This window comes from Musa acuminata, chromosome BXJ1-11 (genome assembly GCF_036884655.1).
Source record: "Musa acuminata AAA Group cultivar baxijiao chromosome BXJ1-11, Cavendish_Baxijiao_AAA, whole genome shotgun sequence".
NCBI classification, from domain to species: domain Eukaryota; kingdom Viridiplantae; phylum Streptophyta; class Magnoliopsida; order Zingiberales; family Musaceae; genus Musa; species Musa acuminata.
This window is the reverse complement of record NC_088337.1, coordinates 19,780,939-19,799,160: the sequence shown is the minus strand read 5'-3', so window position 1 is coordinate 19,799,160 and position 18,222 is coordinate 19,780,939. Positions and strand designations below refer to the sequence as shown.

The following is an 18,222-nucleotide window of genomic DNA, read 5'->3' as shown; positions in this document are numbered from 1 at the left end:
GATTCGGTTCGTTAAATGCCAAACATGTGGCTTTGGTTGACCAAACTGATGCGATTTGGCCGGAGTTCAAACAGAAAAATTAGCCCACAACATGCGCCGTTGGCATCTCGATCGGACGGCAATTACTCATTCTATCTCCCTATAAATAGCCAATCTGTAGGGTTCAGGCCGTCGCCATTTCGAGGGCAGGAGGTGGTGTTGACGATGACGACGCGCTTCAGGAAGAACCGGAAGAAGCGGGGGCACGTGAGCTCCGGGCACGGGCGCATCGGTAAGCACCGGAAGCACCCTGGCGGCCGCGGTAACGCTGGCGGCATGCACCACCACCGTATCCTCTTCGACAAGTACCATCCCGGCTACTTCGGCAAGGTCGGCATGCGCTACTTCCACCGCCTTCGCAACAAATTCTACTGCCCCGCCGTCAACGTCGACCGCCTCTGGTCCCTGGTCCCCGAAGCTGTCAAGGACGCCGCCGCCGCCAAAGGCGGCGCCACCGCCCCCTTGGTCGACGTTACCCAGTTTGGGTACTTTAAGGTGCTTGGCAAGGGAATTCTGCCGCCTGACCGGCCCGTCGTGGTGAAGGCCAAACTCGTTTCCAAGATCGCCGAGAAGAAGATCAAGGCCGCCGGTGGCGCCGTCGTGCTCACCGCCTGATCCGCGCAATCTGACGGTCGTATCGTACTCTTCTCGTTATTTCCAAGCCATTTTTCCTTCCTAATCTGCTCGAACTTAATACTTGGATTTTAGATCTTGAAGCGTAGTGTAGTGTTTATGATGTGTTCGATCTTTTGTCTTTGAAGGTGGTGCTTGGTCTATAATTCACATTTAGGCAAATGCAGTTGGTAATGCCATTGATGTTGATTAGGGTTCTACTCATGTTTGATTGGAGCATCTGTTTCTGGTTCATAATTATTGGTCTTCATAAATGAATTAACCTAAATATACACTGGTTTGCAATCTTACGACTCTACGTAGTAGCATGGTCACTCTATGTATGTCTATTCCTTTTTACATGCTTATTATCTCCGCATAGTTATATAAATGTTACTATGAATGATTAATTGTGTTGAATCTTCCGATGTTCATGTACACATTCACATGCTTTTACTGTTGAAAGCTGATGTATAACAAAAAAATTAGTATTTAATGTGTAACTTCTGTCTATGTATGCAGTTGCTAGTAATATAGTGGAGTTTGTGGACTTTATTTTACCATAAGAAGAATGAAAATTAATCAAAAATAAATAAGGTCGCGTATATGGCTTTCGTCTGACCTGATGTGAATTCATTCCCATTCTAATATCATTGTAGGATTGATATGCTGTAGTGCTGAGTTTTTAATTAGCTTAAGTTGGTCTATTAGGAGTCTTCTAGTATCGAAAAGATACCATTAAATACTACTGTGACTATTGCATTAGCTAGCGAACAGGTAGTTTACTCAGGTGGACGGAAGACGGCCTCTCTATAAATAGAGTTGATGTGTGCATTGACTCTACCCCACATTGATGCGAGTCTAATTCAAACATCATCATATAATTGACATGCTGTAAGCTGAGTGTTTAATCAGCTAAAGTTGGTCATTTTAGAGTCCATTATTGGAAAAATGACCATTAAACATTGTGATGACTACCATAGATTATGTTGAGCTTGATATGTTCATGAATTCAGGTTGATGCTTTTAACATTGAAGGCTGATGTATAATTAAAAATTTAGCTTTTACTCTGTAGCTTCTGTCTCTGTTTGCAGTTGCTAATATCATATGAACTGAAGTTGGTCCATTAAGAGTTCATTATCAAAAAGATAACAAGAAACAGTACTATGACTACTGAAGATTGCTTTAGCTTGAAAATGGTAGTTTCCTAAGGTTGCTCCTATACTATCTGGATCAGATGATCATTTTACGAAAAATGGAAACAACCTCTCGGTAGAACTGCCAACACAAGCACAACATCTAGTATCAAAGAATACTTCGGACTATATTCTATTTGGTTGACATCAATGGTAGTTGCTAAGTTTTGATGAGATTCGTTGTTCTATCAGCTTAATAATGATCAATACTGTTGATGATTGTTTATGGTTGATATATAAGTGTATTTCTTGCCATCTTTTCCCTTGTGTTTTTCCGGGTTTACCAACTGTTGATTGAGGTTTTATCTTATTCTTCACATCTCAATCATGAACATTAATTCCCAAGGCTTAAATTGGTTGGGAAGATGAGTCTTCCAAATACATTTCCACCCTACCCTGAGTTATTACTTCAACTCATCCTTCTCTTGTTCACCGATCACATCATAAAAATCTTTTCAGTAGTTACTCTCAATAATTAGAAAGGTTATCAATGAACTCAATCAACAGTTCATCTCTTTCTTACATATTATATATAGATGTTCATAAAAGCATAGTTATTATAACCGGATTGGATGGGATTGTTGGATAGGAAAAATTGGGAACCATTAATAGATCTGATTTATTTATGGGGTCGGTTGTGTTAAACAATTGGTATGAACCGATTGATCTGGTCCGTTTGTAGATGACGCACATGAATCTAATTCATTCAGTTTTGTTGATATAGTTAAGATTATTATTATTATTTTTTTTTCAAAATGACATTTATGTAATTTTGAAATCATGATTAATATGAAAAGAAATAAATGTGTAGGTTTTGAATTCGAATCTTATTTTTGTTATCCATCCTTTTCAAAATATAAAAACGAAACTGACCTATCTCATGTAATCGTTTTTTGTTTTTTATTGGGCTTTCTTCCTCACCTTTCTCTGACCGAATGGACTCTTCTGGTATAATTATCAAATCACATATTGATGAATAAGAAAATGCCCATATTGATAAATAAATAAATAAATAAATATATATATATATATATATATATATATATATATATATATATATATATATATGTTCAATTGATTTTGATGTCTAAGAAAATAACATTAGACAAACTATTTCCTTTGTGTCTAATAATTGATCTTGTGCCTCATAAAGATATTAATACATGTTGTTTAATCCACATTACAATTTATGTCTAATATTTGATTAACATTATCATTTTTATCAATATTTTTCATTTTTATAAAATGGTTTATTTTTTCTTAATCATAATATTTATTTTTTTATTACATAATTTTAAATATTTTTAATTAAATATACGGACCCTGCGGTTTTGACCAGTGACCCGATGACCCCAGACTCGGTCGGACCTTTCCACTGGTAACTATGCATGAAAGAGATTTAATCCTTCTTTCAGATTAATCAATTTAGAGCATAAATAATATATGGTAGGTCAGATGTCACACGGGGTGTGGAAGCATGTGCAAAGTAGGGTAGCTCAAATGTCCTACCGGAGAGGCCATTGGAAGGAAGCATATGCATAGTAGGGTGAGCCTTATTTGAAATTTATTCTAGGAATGCATTGGCCAAGAATATGCTAAACGTACACAATTGAATAGGATTAAATGATCACAACCCCCACAGTACTTAAATGTAAAACCCCCCCTAACATTTGTAATTTTTGAAAGGATTATTACTTGGCTTTTGTAATTATCATTTGACTAGCACATTTGGCATTTATATCCTTTAAATTTTCTTTATGATTGTCAGATCATTAAGGGCGCTTTATGTAGTTAATTTTTTTTAAACTTGCTTTAATCTTATTTTTAGATAATGAATTCTAAATACGCATATATAGCATTCATTTCTTTCATTTTTATCATAATCTAAACGAAACATATTGTTAACATTAATTCTTTATCTAAACCATCTCCAATTTATTATTTGTTTTCATTAATTTATTTTCTCTTATAATCCCAATTACTTTCTCTATATGCCCTCCATGACACCTAACCAACGGCCACTATAACCGTTCTCCGTCTCTGTTGTCCTCTCTTAAATTTCTCCTTTATTCTAGGCTACGTAAATACCTTGTGCCCGCTGAGAAGAGAGAGAGAGAAAGAGGGAATGGGGTTTAGCATGGTGTGGGTGATCGATCTATTGATCCACCTCGTCTACAAGGCCGCCGGTCTCCGCCCCCACACCGTCGCCCTCGATGACGACACTACCGTGCACTGCTGGATCTCGTCATCCCTCCTTCCCCCTTCCTCCGCTTCCTTCTGATCCACGGCTTCGGGCCACGGGGCACGTGGCAGTGGAGCAGGCAGATCTGGCACCTCGCCGCTCGCTTCGACCTCGTCGTGCCGGACCTCCTATTCTTCGGCGGATCCACCACTCGGTCCCCGATCCGGTCCGAGGCCTTCCAGGCCGCCGCCATCGCCCGTCTCCTCGCCGTGCTCGGCGTCGGGCCCCCGCACCGGGCGAGGGTGTCAGTGGCCGGGACTAGCTACGGGGGGTTCGTGGCGTACCATGTAGCGCGGGGGTTGGGCCCGGAGTGGGTGGAGCGCGTGGTGATCGCCAGCTCCGACGTGCTGAAGGGGCCGGACGACGACCGCGCGCTGCTGGAGCGGGCCGGCGGGGCGCGCAGCATCGACGAGCTACTCCTCCCTCGAACCACCGCCGACCTCAGGAGGCTTGCCCACCTCGCCGTCTACCGCCCGCCTCTGTTCGTGCCTGAGTTCATCCTCAGGGACATGCTACAGGTAAATGTCCCTATTTTAGGTATTTTACAGACCATATCGGCCATTTTAATTTTTCCTAGACCATGTATCCTTAATTCAGGAAATACCAAAATTACCCCTCCACCTCCACCTCCACCTCCACCTCGTCGTCTACCAGTCGCTATCGTTATCTGTTCGCCGCCCGCCGTCCACGTTGGGAGGTGGGAAGGGAACGGATGGGAGGACATGGTGGGGAAGGAGGAAGGAGAAAGAGGAGGAAGAAGAAGGGAAAAGGGCAGATCACAGGGAAACAGGGGAGAGGCGGAGGAGAGAGGTGCGGGTTGCGATGACGACGACAGAGGTGACAATGACAATGGGGAAGAGTACAGGAGCGACAGTTTGGATAGTTTTTTAATTAAAAATATAATTAAAGAAAAATTAAAATGAAGGGGTGTATGGTTTGAGAAATATCCAAAAAAATGAGTTTTTTTAAAATCAAACATATATATAATCCCATTTTTTTTCTCCATTTGGGGGAAATCTGTTTTATATCCACTATTTTTCGTGACTTAAGTCACGGAATTTACGTGGCTTTGACGGGGAAAAATTGTGGGGTCCCGGTTGTCGCAAGTTGGTTGAGCGAGACGAGACGACAGACCGATGGGGCGGGGGGGAATGGTGGGGGTGGGTGGGTCGGTGTAGGTCCATTGGGCGTAGCTGTGGGTCCCACGGGCGTTGCTGGCTAGGAGAAGGACCTTTTCCTATGGTTTGTCGAGCCTTGCGTGAGACATCTCCGTGGATCCTACAGACGCCATTTTGTCACCGCTCTCATCATCTGGCGGCTAAAGAAATTACCAGAGCGTCGACTGCAATCGGTACACACATTATAAATTGAATTCCGTATGTTATTTATTAGACGCACATGACATATATGCATGTGTATATAACCAAGGACAAGTCTGGAGTCAGAAGAGTTAGCGGTCTGTTGACAGCAATCAATCTTTTTCGGTAACGTGGAATTCCTTAAGAGAATCTTTAATTTAATATTAGGAGATACACACTTTGGAGCAAGTGAATGATTAATTATTTTTATATTTTCTTTCTGAACTCTGTTTAAGTTGACGTGTATACATCATTCTTTTGTTTTGCTTTCCATGTCTTTTTCAGCTCATAAAAATAGAGCCCATTCAAAGGTTGAAATTAGACAATGATTAACATCTGCTGACAAAGAGAATGTTCAATCTTGTCCATCTTATGTTCACTGAGATTTGATGTCATTTTGACTTGCCTTTCACCAAAATTTGAATATTAGGAATTTAATTGGACATAACTTTCTCTGATTTGTCAATGCGTTTATATTCTTTAGTCCATTTTTAGAACCAAACAAATACAGAAAATACTTACGTTTTATTTATTCTATTTTTTGGGAAAGATGCTTAGCATCATCATCATCATTTTATCCCATTTCGATTTTTTCCTTGAAGTCGCTATTCTTCAACTTTCTACCTAATTCGGGCTTTTTTTTTTCCTGAAAATTTAGGAACTTCTGCAAGTTCTTTCTAAAGAGCAATGCACAAATGCAAGAGCACCAAGCATGTCTTTCTACAAATGCTTTTCATGCTATTAGAAAAGAAGAACATAAGGCACAAGTTATGCCAAACACCGCCTGAATTACATATGACTCGCATAAGATTTAAACAGAGACCTACTCTTTTGATTATTTTATTAAATTTCTAATCATTGTAATTGCATCTAAGAAATTTAGTGGATGAGCTACAACCTGATTTATATCCTTAACAGAATCTATTTAGCGATAACCTAGGAGAAGCTGGAGCTTATCAAGGGAGTCACCGTAGCCAACAAAGATGAGTTCCACCTCACTCCTCTTCCCCAGGTGATAAATATTTACCGTATCCTTGCACGGACTCAGCTCATCATTTAAGTTTCAAGTTATTCTAATTCCTGTCTCTTACAGCAAGTTCTGATCATCTGGGGAGAGCATGATCAGATCTTCCCTGTGGCCAAAGCGATCGAGCTGCAAAAGTGAGTGTTTGCCTGTTGCCTTCAAGGTAATCATCCCTGTTGATGACATGGTGATGTGAGTTAATATGAATCAGATGAACAAGTGCAGGCGTTTGGGAGAGAACGCGAGGTTGGAAGTATTGCAGAATACTGGCCACCTGCCTCAAATGGAGGACGCCAACAGGTTCAATAAGCTTCTCTTCAGCTTCTTATTAGGTGCCTCACAGCCATCACTCTCCAATCGTGTTCGAGATTAGCTTCTGTTTCCCGTTACTCTTCATGAAAAATATGCTTCAGGTTAGCACCGAGTTCTATCTAATGTTGTGTGTTGCAAAATAAGCTAGTGCTGCAGAGGGAAGCAATCTTGGGACTGTGAGAGAAGGTTGTTATTGATGTTATTGGCATTTCGTATGATCTCGTTGATATACATGATTTTTATATGTTATATGTCTATTTGTAAATTACATATTTGGATCTTATCAATATCATCGTTTTTATACTTAAAAAATTTACATTTAAATTTTTATAATTTTAAAAATAAATTAAATAATCTTATTTGTCCTAACGTCAAGTTAGTTGTATTGATGAAAAATACAACATATTCGATACAAAAGTGATCGATAAAAAAATAATTTTAATTTTTAATTTTTAATAATTTTATTAGTAAAAAGATAATTTTAATATCTCACGAAAGTAAAAGGGATATTGAAAGCATCTTTTTATCTATTACTTTCACGTTGGTCTAACACGTTGTGTCATATGTTGTATTTTCCTTATAATATTAAAATATAACACATTGTGTCAGATGTTGTGTTTTCCTTATGATATTAAAATATAATACTAATAGGTTTTAAATATAAGGGATAATATATAATTAGCCCTAAGTCGCCTCATAACATCATAATATACAAATGAAGAGCTTTATATATATATATATATATATATATATATATATATATATATATATATATATTTATTGGATCTCTTTTTAACAATTTAAATTTATACTCCAATTCATATCTTATATCAGCAAAGAAGTCTAATAGCTCATAGCACCAAAACAATTCACAAAGGGATGCCAATTTGACCTTTATAATATATGATTATGTTTTTCTTGTTGGGAAATCTTAGGAGCGACATCACATGCACAGCAAAAGAACATAAAAAATAAAATCTCTAATTTTGGAAGATTGGTACACAAAAATCGTGAAACTTAAAATTATGTATATGAAAGATTGTGTTACCTAGGGAGATCGTATATCCATGCATATCTCTAGAAGATTAGTGGATCTCTATCCAATAATCTCTCATTGGCTCTTATTAGATCTCATTCATTGGATCCAATAATTTAAGGGCTTATTGGATATCTAATAAGATAGGGGCTTCGACGGATATCTCATATTCGAATCTCTACTCATCTCAATGCCTACCATATGTGTGTGATTCTCAAGACCCAATATCGTGGCCATGAGTCATACTTGTCAAAACTCCTTCTGACTCAGTGAATTATTATCTCAATAATAATTTACTTGACTTATCGATTACGGACGTATTAAGTCACTACACCATAGTCCCTAGATAATACAAGGGAATCTAATTCATTCGACCTGTCTGTCATCAGTTACTGTATACTTATAGTCCCTCATCCATCTAATATCCTAGAGACCATATACTGGGCATTATGCTGTCAGACCCATACGGTTTCTACGAGTCTCGCTCTAATCAGATTCTCCCGGAGAACTATCTCTCAATCCGAATGACGCTGACTAGGGATTTGTCTGAGCAAGAACACATGAGATATTTCTCTCATGACATCGAGAGTGGATGATCATCTATTGACACTCAATAATCATCGTAAGGTTGGCTACCACTCCCGATGACTGACTGTGCTAGATCTGGAACCTCCAGACCTATAAGTTCGGTATCAAAGAATAGAGTACTCATACAAGACCTCCTTGTGTTGAATCTCGGATTTTGATGATGAAATCAATTGGTAAAGTGTTTGATCTAATCAATATGTTCAGATAAGTGTGTAGGATTAACTACGAAAGCAATAAGGCATAAGGCAGATGTTGGGCCGGAGTCAAAGATTGGACGAAATGACAAAGATTCGGATGATGTGCTGGAAGTTTGTTGGAAGCTCGCCGAGAGTTCGTCGGGAGTTCGCCAAAAGTTCACTGGAAGTTCGCCAAGAAGATTCGTCGGAAGATCACTGAAAGAACAATTGACATACTGGATAGAGATTGCTTGTTTAAATGTCTTAATTATCGTAGTTAGACCTTAAGTTGAGTTAGGATTATGAGGTAATCCTACTAACTCAGTTAGGGGTAAACTGGGCCCTTAACAGGGCTGAATCGGGCTGGTTGAATAGCCCATTCAGCACCTTAAGTCACGGTCGGTGGTGGCATCGCTTGGTGACTGGATCTCCCAAGTGGTTTGGGCGGTGGTACGATCAGTATTTAATGCTGCCAAGTGGTGGTACCGCCCCTGTCAGGCAGTGGTACTACCTGTTAGGATCAAGAGATCGGCACTAAGAGGGGGGGTGAATTAGTGCAAGGGATAAAAATGTCGATTTCGAAAAATCTTTCGTATGATAAAAATCGAACTCGGAAGTGCTTAACTTGAAAGCATGATCATAAAGGTGTGCAACAAAAGTAATGAGGAAGTAAAACATGTATGGAGGTTTACAGTAAGGTAAATGACAATAAGTAAAATGCAAACCAGAGAACACGACAGTTTTATAGTGGTTCGGTCGTCGTGACATACATCCACTCCGCCGATTCCTCTTCTGTCGAGGCCACCGGCAACCACTATCGGTCTTCCTTCAATAGGCGAAGACCAACCACCTTTTACACCTCTCTTCTCCTTTTACCAAGTTTAGGAGATAACCCTTACAAGCACTCACTCTCCTCTCTAAACAGAATTCTAACACTTAAACTAGAGGAGGATTCTCACAAGAGATTTCTACAGCAATTCTTTACTTTTTAAACTCTCTGTGCTTGTGTGCTTTAACCAAGGATGAGAGGGGTATTTATAGGCTTCAAGTTGATTCAAACTTGGAGCCTAACACTTTCCCATCCCGGGTTCCCCGGGCACGGGCGGTACCATCGCCTAGTGTCAGTCTGACACTAACACTGCCCTAGGCGGTACCACCACTTGGGGGGTAGTGCTGGGTGGTATCACCACCCAGACTGGTGGTACCACCGCCTGGCACCCTGCCAAGGGCGGTACAACTACCCAGACTAGCGGTACCACCGCCTGATATAGTCTCGAAGACTGTGCCACGACGGTGAGACTTCTTGGGGCACTTTTTGGGCCTCTTATTGGGTCCAACACAGTTCTTACATGGGCCTACCTGACCCATAATTGGGTTGGCCCAAATCCAAACCCAATTACATGCTAACTATGAAATCTAAGACATAGCTAAACAAGTCCGTAAGTCTATTCTTCCGGCGAGCTTCCAGCGATCTTCCGACGAATTTCGGACGATCTCTCGACAATGTTCCGGTGGACTCCTAGCAAGCTCTTGGACTTTACGATGATCTTCTTGGCGAGTTCCGATGAGCTTCTCTGGCAAGCTCTGAGACTTCTCGGCTGGTTCCGCCAGAATTTCCGATGAACGTCCGGACTTCTGACGAACTCTTGAACTCCTAACGAAGTCGCATCCTTGACTCCGAGACTTCATTTTGCTTCATGCCTTACTATCATAGTTAATCCTGCACATGTAAAACATACTTCGATCTAGACAATTAATACTAAGCATTAATCATGTTGTCCGGTATGTCATTGGTCCCTCGACGCTTCGTTTGATACTTCGGCACATTGTCCTCTCTTGCGGCCTATTTCCTAATCGACCAGTTGACTCCGCAGCTCTAATATCCTTAGCGCAATATCCGCTCTTCTTGGCCCGATGCCTGAATCCATGGCTCGAAGCCTTTTGTCGATACGTCGACTGATCCACCGGCTCGACGTCCAATCTTCTGACATGTTTGCCCCCGGCACAACATGATTCTTCCTGCTTTAATTGTCTCATCCTGATCGAAGCATCCTGCGTCACTCAAAACACATATTAAAACATAAACACTTATCAATTGGTTTTATCATCAAAATCCGAGATTCAACAATCTCTCCCTTTTTGATGATGACAACCGATCGACGATGGAGTTAACCTTAACTCCCGGAGTTTAAATAAACTCCTCCTATCAATATGCCGTATAACTCTTGGATTCAAAAATCTAAGCAAATATGTCATGATTAAAATCATGCATAACATCATACTTCTCCCCCTTTGTCATCAACAAAAAGGAGAAGTCCAACTATTCATGTGTTTAGAGATATAATATTTCAAATCATTGCAATATAATCTTCAGTTTTATCCTCATGCAGGCTAGTAAGTCTTGGTGATGTTCAAGATAGCAAGTTCTACATTATATAGGCTAGCAAAAAAAAAAATTTCCATCATGCAAGATAGCTTTCTTGTTGAAGTGTGCAAGCTAGCCATTCTTGCTTCCTTTAGCAATGTGCAAGTTGCGAGTTTTGCTTCTTGAGATAGGTAGGCTAGTGATGTTCAAGACAGTAAGTTCTTTCTTCTCTTTTGAGAAGTATCATTTTTGCTTCTTTTGCAAAGTGCAAGCTAGCAAAATTTTACATTATTTTACAACATGCAAGCTAGCAAGATACAATATTTTACATGAAGCAAGCAAACAATTTGGCAAGTGTTACGTTTGCATCTTCTCTTTAGATGTGCAAGAAAGTAAGCAAGTTTTTGCATTTTCTTGATTTGTGCAAGCTATCTAATTTGCTTTCTAGAATGTTTTGCTTCCCCTTTGTCATTATTAAAAAGAAGGGAAAATATAATATTATAATTTTTTTCCTTTTCAACAATTTCTAAATCATGACAAAGATAAGTATCAATCTTATTTGTGCATCATTATATATTCAAATTAAACCATGCACAATTTCAAAACCATACATTTCATTTTTCATGCATGATACCAAAAAATCAATCAATCATCATTATGAGCATATCATACATGATACTAAAATATTAAAATTTTTAAGCATTTATCAACATTTTGATCATGATACCAAACATTTATCATTTAAAACATTCATGATACGTCATTTTGGTAACAAATCATAGCATTTCAAATCATGATGGTATTAATTTTATTAAATTACATCCTATCATGCATGATCAAAACTTCTCCCCATTTTATCATTGTAAACAAGAAAGAAGAAGGGAAGAACATGATGGTGTAAAATATTTCAATCATTTCAAGGCATACAAGCCATAAATACAAGGAAATCATGTCATGAAGGATAAGACCAATTAAATACCAAAAGACATGATTCATATAGTAAATCTCTTCTTTAAATAAAATACCAAGAAAAAATCGCAAGTGTACAATGAAGAGATCTTGATTAAAAAAAAATCTCAAGTAATAAATCCAAGAACTCACAAGAAAAAATCAAGATTCATTTAGAAAATCTCCTCTAAAGAAGATAACAAGTATAATCGTAGGAGAACGATTAATAAAAAATGTTGATTCATAACAAATCTTTCAAGTTATAATCAATTCATGAATACCGAAAGAACATTCATGATTCATTTGGATAATTTTTCTCTTTTGTAAATGACAATAAGAAACATGAGAGTTCAAAAAACAAGATCTTGATTCATAAACAATTTCAAGTTATAAATAACGAGAAATCAAGATCATGATTTTGATAAAAATTTATTCAAATTTATATCATCAAAATCATTTTCAAAGTTCAAGAGATTCGTAAAAATGATACAAATGGATTCATTAATCTCCTTTTTGGAAAAATCGATAAAGTAGAGAAATATTTGTAAGAGAAAGCTTTCCTCTTTTTAGTTTATTTCATACAAGCATGCCTTTGTCCTTTTATGCCAAAAAAATATATATATCATTAATCATTTAGGATCGAAAAATAAATTTTGTCATAAAAACCATCAAGATCAATAAACCATAATTTACTTAAAAATCATCATGCATAATTTCAAAATTTATTAAGCATGATCATTATGCATGACATCAAAACATGGTTTCAAAATATTTAATATTTTCATTACATAATTATATCATTATGCATCATCGAAATTAATTTCATAAAGTATTTTTCTTTTTAGGTGAATCAACTTTTCATGCTTAGTTTTTTATACAAAAGCTATGCATCATCATTAAGCATGATATCAAACTTCTTAATATTTTTATTAAGACATCAAGCATGATTTCACTCAAATTTGAAAATCATCAAGATACACATTATTTATTCTTGAAAAAACATACATATGATCATTATTATATTTAAATCTAACATTCTATTCTATTATAAAATATTTAATTTTCATTATCATTTTCAAAATTACTAGCATGATCATAATTTTTATATTTTTATTTTTAAACATGTAATTTTTAAGAAAAATAATTATTTCTAAATAAAAAAAATGTATCATGAAAAGCATCATGTAATTTCGAAATAAATTAAGGGGGGTTTCGATTACCCCATCGTCAAAAGCCGTTAAGGCGTAGTTTACTACCATACCTTTGTTGATTTTCTCCTCGTCTTCGGAGGAGCTCGATTCATCCCAATTTATGTTCTTTTTCTTGCGTTCAAAGTAAGTAGTTACATTCTTTTTGTTCTTTAATTTTTGTTTCATTAACTTTTTAAATTTCTTAGTGAGTTCAAGTTCAACATCACTTGAGCTTATGCTCGAGTGGTCTTTAATTATTCTAAGTACCAAATTTTTCCTGTTCTTTAGAAGGTGGTTTTATTCATCATGTTCAGCATGTGCATTGTGCACAATTTCATATGTCATCAATGAACCTATAAGTTTTTCAAGTGAAAAAATATTTAAATCTTTTGTTTCTTATATTGCCATTACTTTCGATTCCCAAGTTTTAGAAAGTGATCTTAAGATCTTGTTAACGAGTTCAAAATTCAAAAAATTTTTACCAAGTACTTTTAAACCATTGACAACATCCGTAAAACGGGTGTACATGTCAACAACGATTTCACTTGGTTTCATATGAAAAAGTTTAAAAGGTTAATCTTAGAATATTTAACTCTGTTCGTGCCTTCGTGTATGATTTCGACAATATGCCAAATATCAAAGGCCGTTTCGCACATCGAAACCCGATTAAATTTATTTTTTTCTAAAGCGTAAAATAAGATATTCATAGCCTTTGCATTTAGAGAAAACGTCTTCTTCTTCAAATCATTCCAATTATTCATTGGAAGAGAAGACATTTCAAATCTATTTTCGACTATATGCCATAAATCGAGATTCAATGAAAGCAAGAAAACTCTCATTCGAGTTTTCCAATAAGTGTAGTCCATTCCATTGAAAAAGGGAGGATGAATGAGAGAGTGACCCTCTTGAAAGTCGAAAAAAACCATTTCTCTTGGGTGTTAAACCAACTGAGAAATAACGAGGCTCTGATACCAATTGTTAGGATCAAGAGGTCGGCACTAAAAGAGGGGTGAATTAGTGAAGCGGATAAAAATGTCGGTTTTGAAAAATCTTTCGTATGATAAAAACCAAACTCGGAAGAGCTTAACTTGAAAGCATGTTCGTAAAGATGTGCAGCAAAAGTAATGAGGAAGTAAAGCACATATGGAGGTTTACAGTAAGGTAAATAGCAATAAGTAAAATGCAAACCAGAGAACACAGTAGTTTTATAGTGGTTCGGTCGTCGTGACCTACATCCACTCCGCCGATTCCTCTTCCGTCGAGGCCACCGGCAACCACTATCGGTCTTCCTTCAATAGGCGAAGACCAACCATCTTTTACACCCATCTTCTCTTTTTACCGGGTTTAGGAGATAACCCTTACAAGCACTTACTCTCCTCTCTAAACAAAATTCTAACACTTAGACTAGAGGAGGATTCTCACAAGAGATTTCTACAGCAATTCTTCACTTAACCAGGGATGAGAGGGGTATTTATAGGCTTTAAGTTGATTCAACTTTGGAGCCTAAAACTTTTCCATCCCGGGTTCCCCGAGCACGGGCGATACCACCGCCCAGTGTCAGTCTGACACTGACACTGCCCTGGGCGGTACCACCACCTAGGTCTGGCGGTACCACCGCCTTGGGGGTAGTGTTGGGCGATACCATCACCCAGACTGGCGGTACCATCGCTTGGCACCCTGCCAGGGGCGGTACAACTACCTAAACTGGCGGTACCACCGCTTGTTACAGACTCGAAGACTATACCACGACGGTGAGACTTCTTAGGGCACTGTTGTTAGGATTAAAAGCACTAAGAGGGAGGGGGGGGGGGGGGGGGGTGAATTAGTGCAGCGGATAAAAATGTTAACTTTGTTAAATCTTTCGTACGTTGAAAACCAATTCCAACGTAAAAGCCATTTCGTAAAGATAATAACTTTGAAAGTGTATTCGTAAAGATAGCTTGAAGACAGTAAGCACTTAAAGAGGTTTGCAGTAAGGAAATAGCAAGAATAAAATGCAAACCGAGATAGAGTGGTTCGGTTAATCTTGACCTACATCCACTTTCGGCTTCCTCCTCCGACGAGGTCATCGGCATCCACTAGAAGCCTTCTTTCAATAGGCGAAGGCCAATCACCTTTTTACACCCCTCTTCTCCTTTTATTGGGTTTAGGAGATAACCCTTACAAGCACTCACACTCCTCTCTTACAGAAATCTAACACTTAGAGTAGAGGAGGGAATTCTAAAGAGATAGCAGCAGCGTTTCTTTGCTTTTAGACTCTCTGTGCTTGTGTGCTTTAACCAGGGATGAGAGGGGTATTTATAGGCTTCAAGTTGATTCAAACTTGGAGCCTAAAACTTTCCCATCCCGGGTTCCTCGGGCACGGGCGATACTACCGCTTGCGTTTGGCGGTACCACCGCCTAGTGTCAGTCTGACACTAACACTGTCCTAGGCGGTACCACCACCTAGGTCTGACAGTACCACCGCTTGGGGGGCAGTGCTGGGCGGTACCACCACCTAGCACCTTGCCAGGGGTGGTACAACCACCCAGACTAGCGGTACCACTACCTGACATAGTCTCGAAGACTATGCCATGACGGTGAGACTTCTTGGGGCAATGTTTGGGCCTCTTATTGGGCCCAACACAATCTTTACATGAGCCTAGTCGGCCCCTAATTGGGTTGGCCCAAACCCAAACCCAAACCCAATTATGTGCTCACTATGAAATCTAAGACATAATCTGAGCTAAATAAGTCCGTAAGTCTATTCTTCCGGCGATCTTCCGGCGAACTTCCGATGATCTCTCGACAATGTTCCGGTGGACTCTTGGCAAGCTCCTGGACTTCACGATGATCTTCTCGGTGAGTTTCGACGATCTTCTCTGGCAAGCTCCGAGACTTCTCGGCTGGTTCCGACAGAACTTCCGACGAACGTCCGAACTTCCACGAACTCTCGAACTCCCAACGAAATCGCGTCCTTGACTCCGGGACTTCATTTTGCTACATGCCTTGCTATTATAGTTAATCCTGTACATGTAAAACATACTTCGATCTAGACAATTAATACTAAGCATTAATCAAGTTGTCCGGCATGTCATTGGTCCCTCGACGCTTCGTTCGATTCTTCGGCGCATCGTTCTCTCTTGTGGCCTATTGCCCAATCGGCCAATTAACTCCGCAACTCTGATATCCTTGGCACAATATCCGCTCTTCTTGGCCCGATGCCTGAATCCATGTCTCGAAACCTTCTGTCGATACGTCGACCGATCCATCGGCTCGACGTCCAATCTTCTGATATATTCCTCCGGCCCAACATGATTTTTCCTGCTTTAATTGTCTCATCCTGATCGAAGCATCCTATGTCACTCAAAACGTAGATTAAAACATAAACACATGTCAATTGGTTTCATCATCAAAATACGAGATTCAACAATCTCCTCCTTTTTGATGATGACAACCAATCGACGACAGAGTTAACCTTAACTCCCAAAGTTTAAACAAATTCCCTCTATCAATATGCCGTATTGATAGAAACTCTTGGATTCAAAAATCTAAGCAACATGTCATGATCAACTCATGCATGACATCAACATACTTCTCCCCCTTTGTCATCAACAAAAAGGAGAAGTTCCAACTCTCATGTGTTTAGACATAAGTTCAAATCATTGCATGAAAAATATAATATCAAGTTTTATCATCATGCTGTTAGGATCAAGAGCACTAAGAGAGGGGGGGGGGGGGGAGGGGGTGAATTAGTGCAGCGGAAATCTTTCGACGATAAAAACGTTCGAACGATAAAAATGATTTCGGTGTGAAAGCCGATTCTAAGATTACTTTAACTTGAGATGACGTTAAAGTCAATCTATGAAGGCAGTTTGCAGTTATGATGAAAACCAGAATATGAGCGCAAACTGAAATATGATGTTCGTACGAAGAAACTGATTTACGTCTAAATGCTGATTCGTAAATCACTTGATTAGGCGAGATGCAGCTTAAGCAAGGATATTAAGGCAGTTTGTAGTTAAGATATAAATCAAAATGTAAACGCAAACTGAAATATGATGATCGTACAAAAAAATAGATTTACGTCTAAACGTTGATTCGGAAAGTGCAAAGCTGAAACCCGATCGTATATGCGCAGAAAGCAGTAAGCTTTAGAGGAGGTTTGCAGTAAAGATAAAATGCTCAAAGTAAATGCAAACCGAGATTTAGAGTGGTTCGGTCAATCTTGACCTAGTCCACTTTTGGCTTCGTCCACCGATGAGGTCACCGACGTCAACTAGAGGCCTTCCTTCAATAGGCGAAGGCCAACCACCCTTTTACAGTTTCACTCCTTTTGACGGGCTTAGGAGACAACCCTTACAGAATTTTCTCTCCTCTCTTTACAACTCAGAACTTGGAAGAAAAGAGGGAGGACTTTTGGCCTTTACAACAATTTTGAGCTCTAAAAATCACAGAACAAGATCAAGATTTCGGAGTGTATTCTGTGCCCTTTCAGTGCTGAATCGGTGGGGTATTTATAGGCCCCAACCCAGTTCAAATTTGGAGCTCAAAACTGTCAATTCCCGGAATTCCGGGATCAGGCGGTTGCACCTCCTGACTGGAGCGGTTGCACTGCCTGGTAGAGTTCGAAGACTGAGCCTCTGGGCGGTGCCACCTCCTGTCAGGGGTGGTTGCACCTCCTGCCAGAGCTCGAAGACCGAGCTCAGGTGTGCAACCTCCTGACTGAGGCGGTTGCACCGCTTAGCCAGTGCTCGGAGACCGAGCCCAGACGGTGCCACCTCTTGTTAGGGGAGGTTGCACTGCCCAGTCTCGCTCGAAGACTGAGCTCAGGCGGTGCCACCGCCTGGCTAGAGTGGTTGCACCTCCCAGTCTCGCTCGGAGACTGAGCCCAGGCGGTGCAACCTCCTGCCTTGGGCGGTTCAACCGCCTGGCAGAAATCAGGGTCCGAATGGGTTGATCCATTCGGCCCAATTTGGGTTTTTCAGGGGCCCAATTGCCCCAAGATTAAGTTAATGGGATCACCTCCCATTTCCAACTTAATCATTGTGCTAACTACGATATTCCCTAAGACATTTATTGCAACTTGCTCCGGTGCGTCAATCGCTTCTTCCGGCGAGCTTCCAGCGAACTTCCGTCGATCATCCGATGAACCC

At 39.5% G+C, this 18,222-nt stretch overlaps 1 protein-coding gene and 1 pseudogene across 1 annotated transcript; both read left to right on the top strand.

The window, feature by feature from the left end:
• The first annotated feature begins 65 nt into the window (after positions 1 to 65).
• LOC103973467 (large ribosomal subunit protein uL15x) lies at positions 66 to 962 on the top strand. Its single transcript, XM_009388042.3, has one exon. The coding sequence runs from the start codon at positions 205 to 207 to the stop codon at positions 652 to 654; it is 450 nt and encodes a 149-aa protein (XP_009386317.2). The 5' UTR covers positions 66 to 204; the 3' UTR covers positions 655 to 962.
• Positions 963 to 2,984: 2,022 nt separating this feature from the next.
• Positions 2,985 to 7,013, top strand: LOC135597241 (uncharacterized; annotated as a pseudogene).
• Positions 7,014 to 18,222: the final 11,209 nt, after the last annotated feature.

Bases quoted from the DNA above. Each gene is read 5' to 3' on its own strand.
- LOC103973467 (XM_009388042.3), top strand. From the start codon at position 205: ATGACGACGCGCTTCAGGAAGAACCGGAAGAAGCGGGGGCACGTGAGC.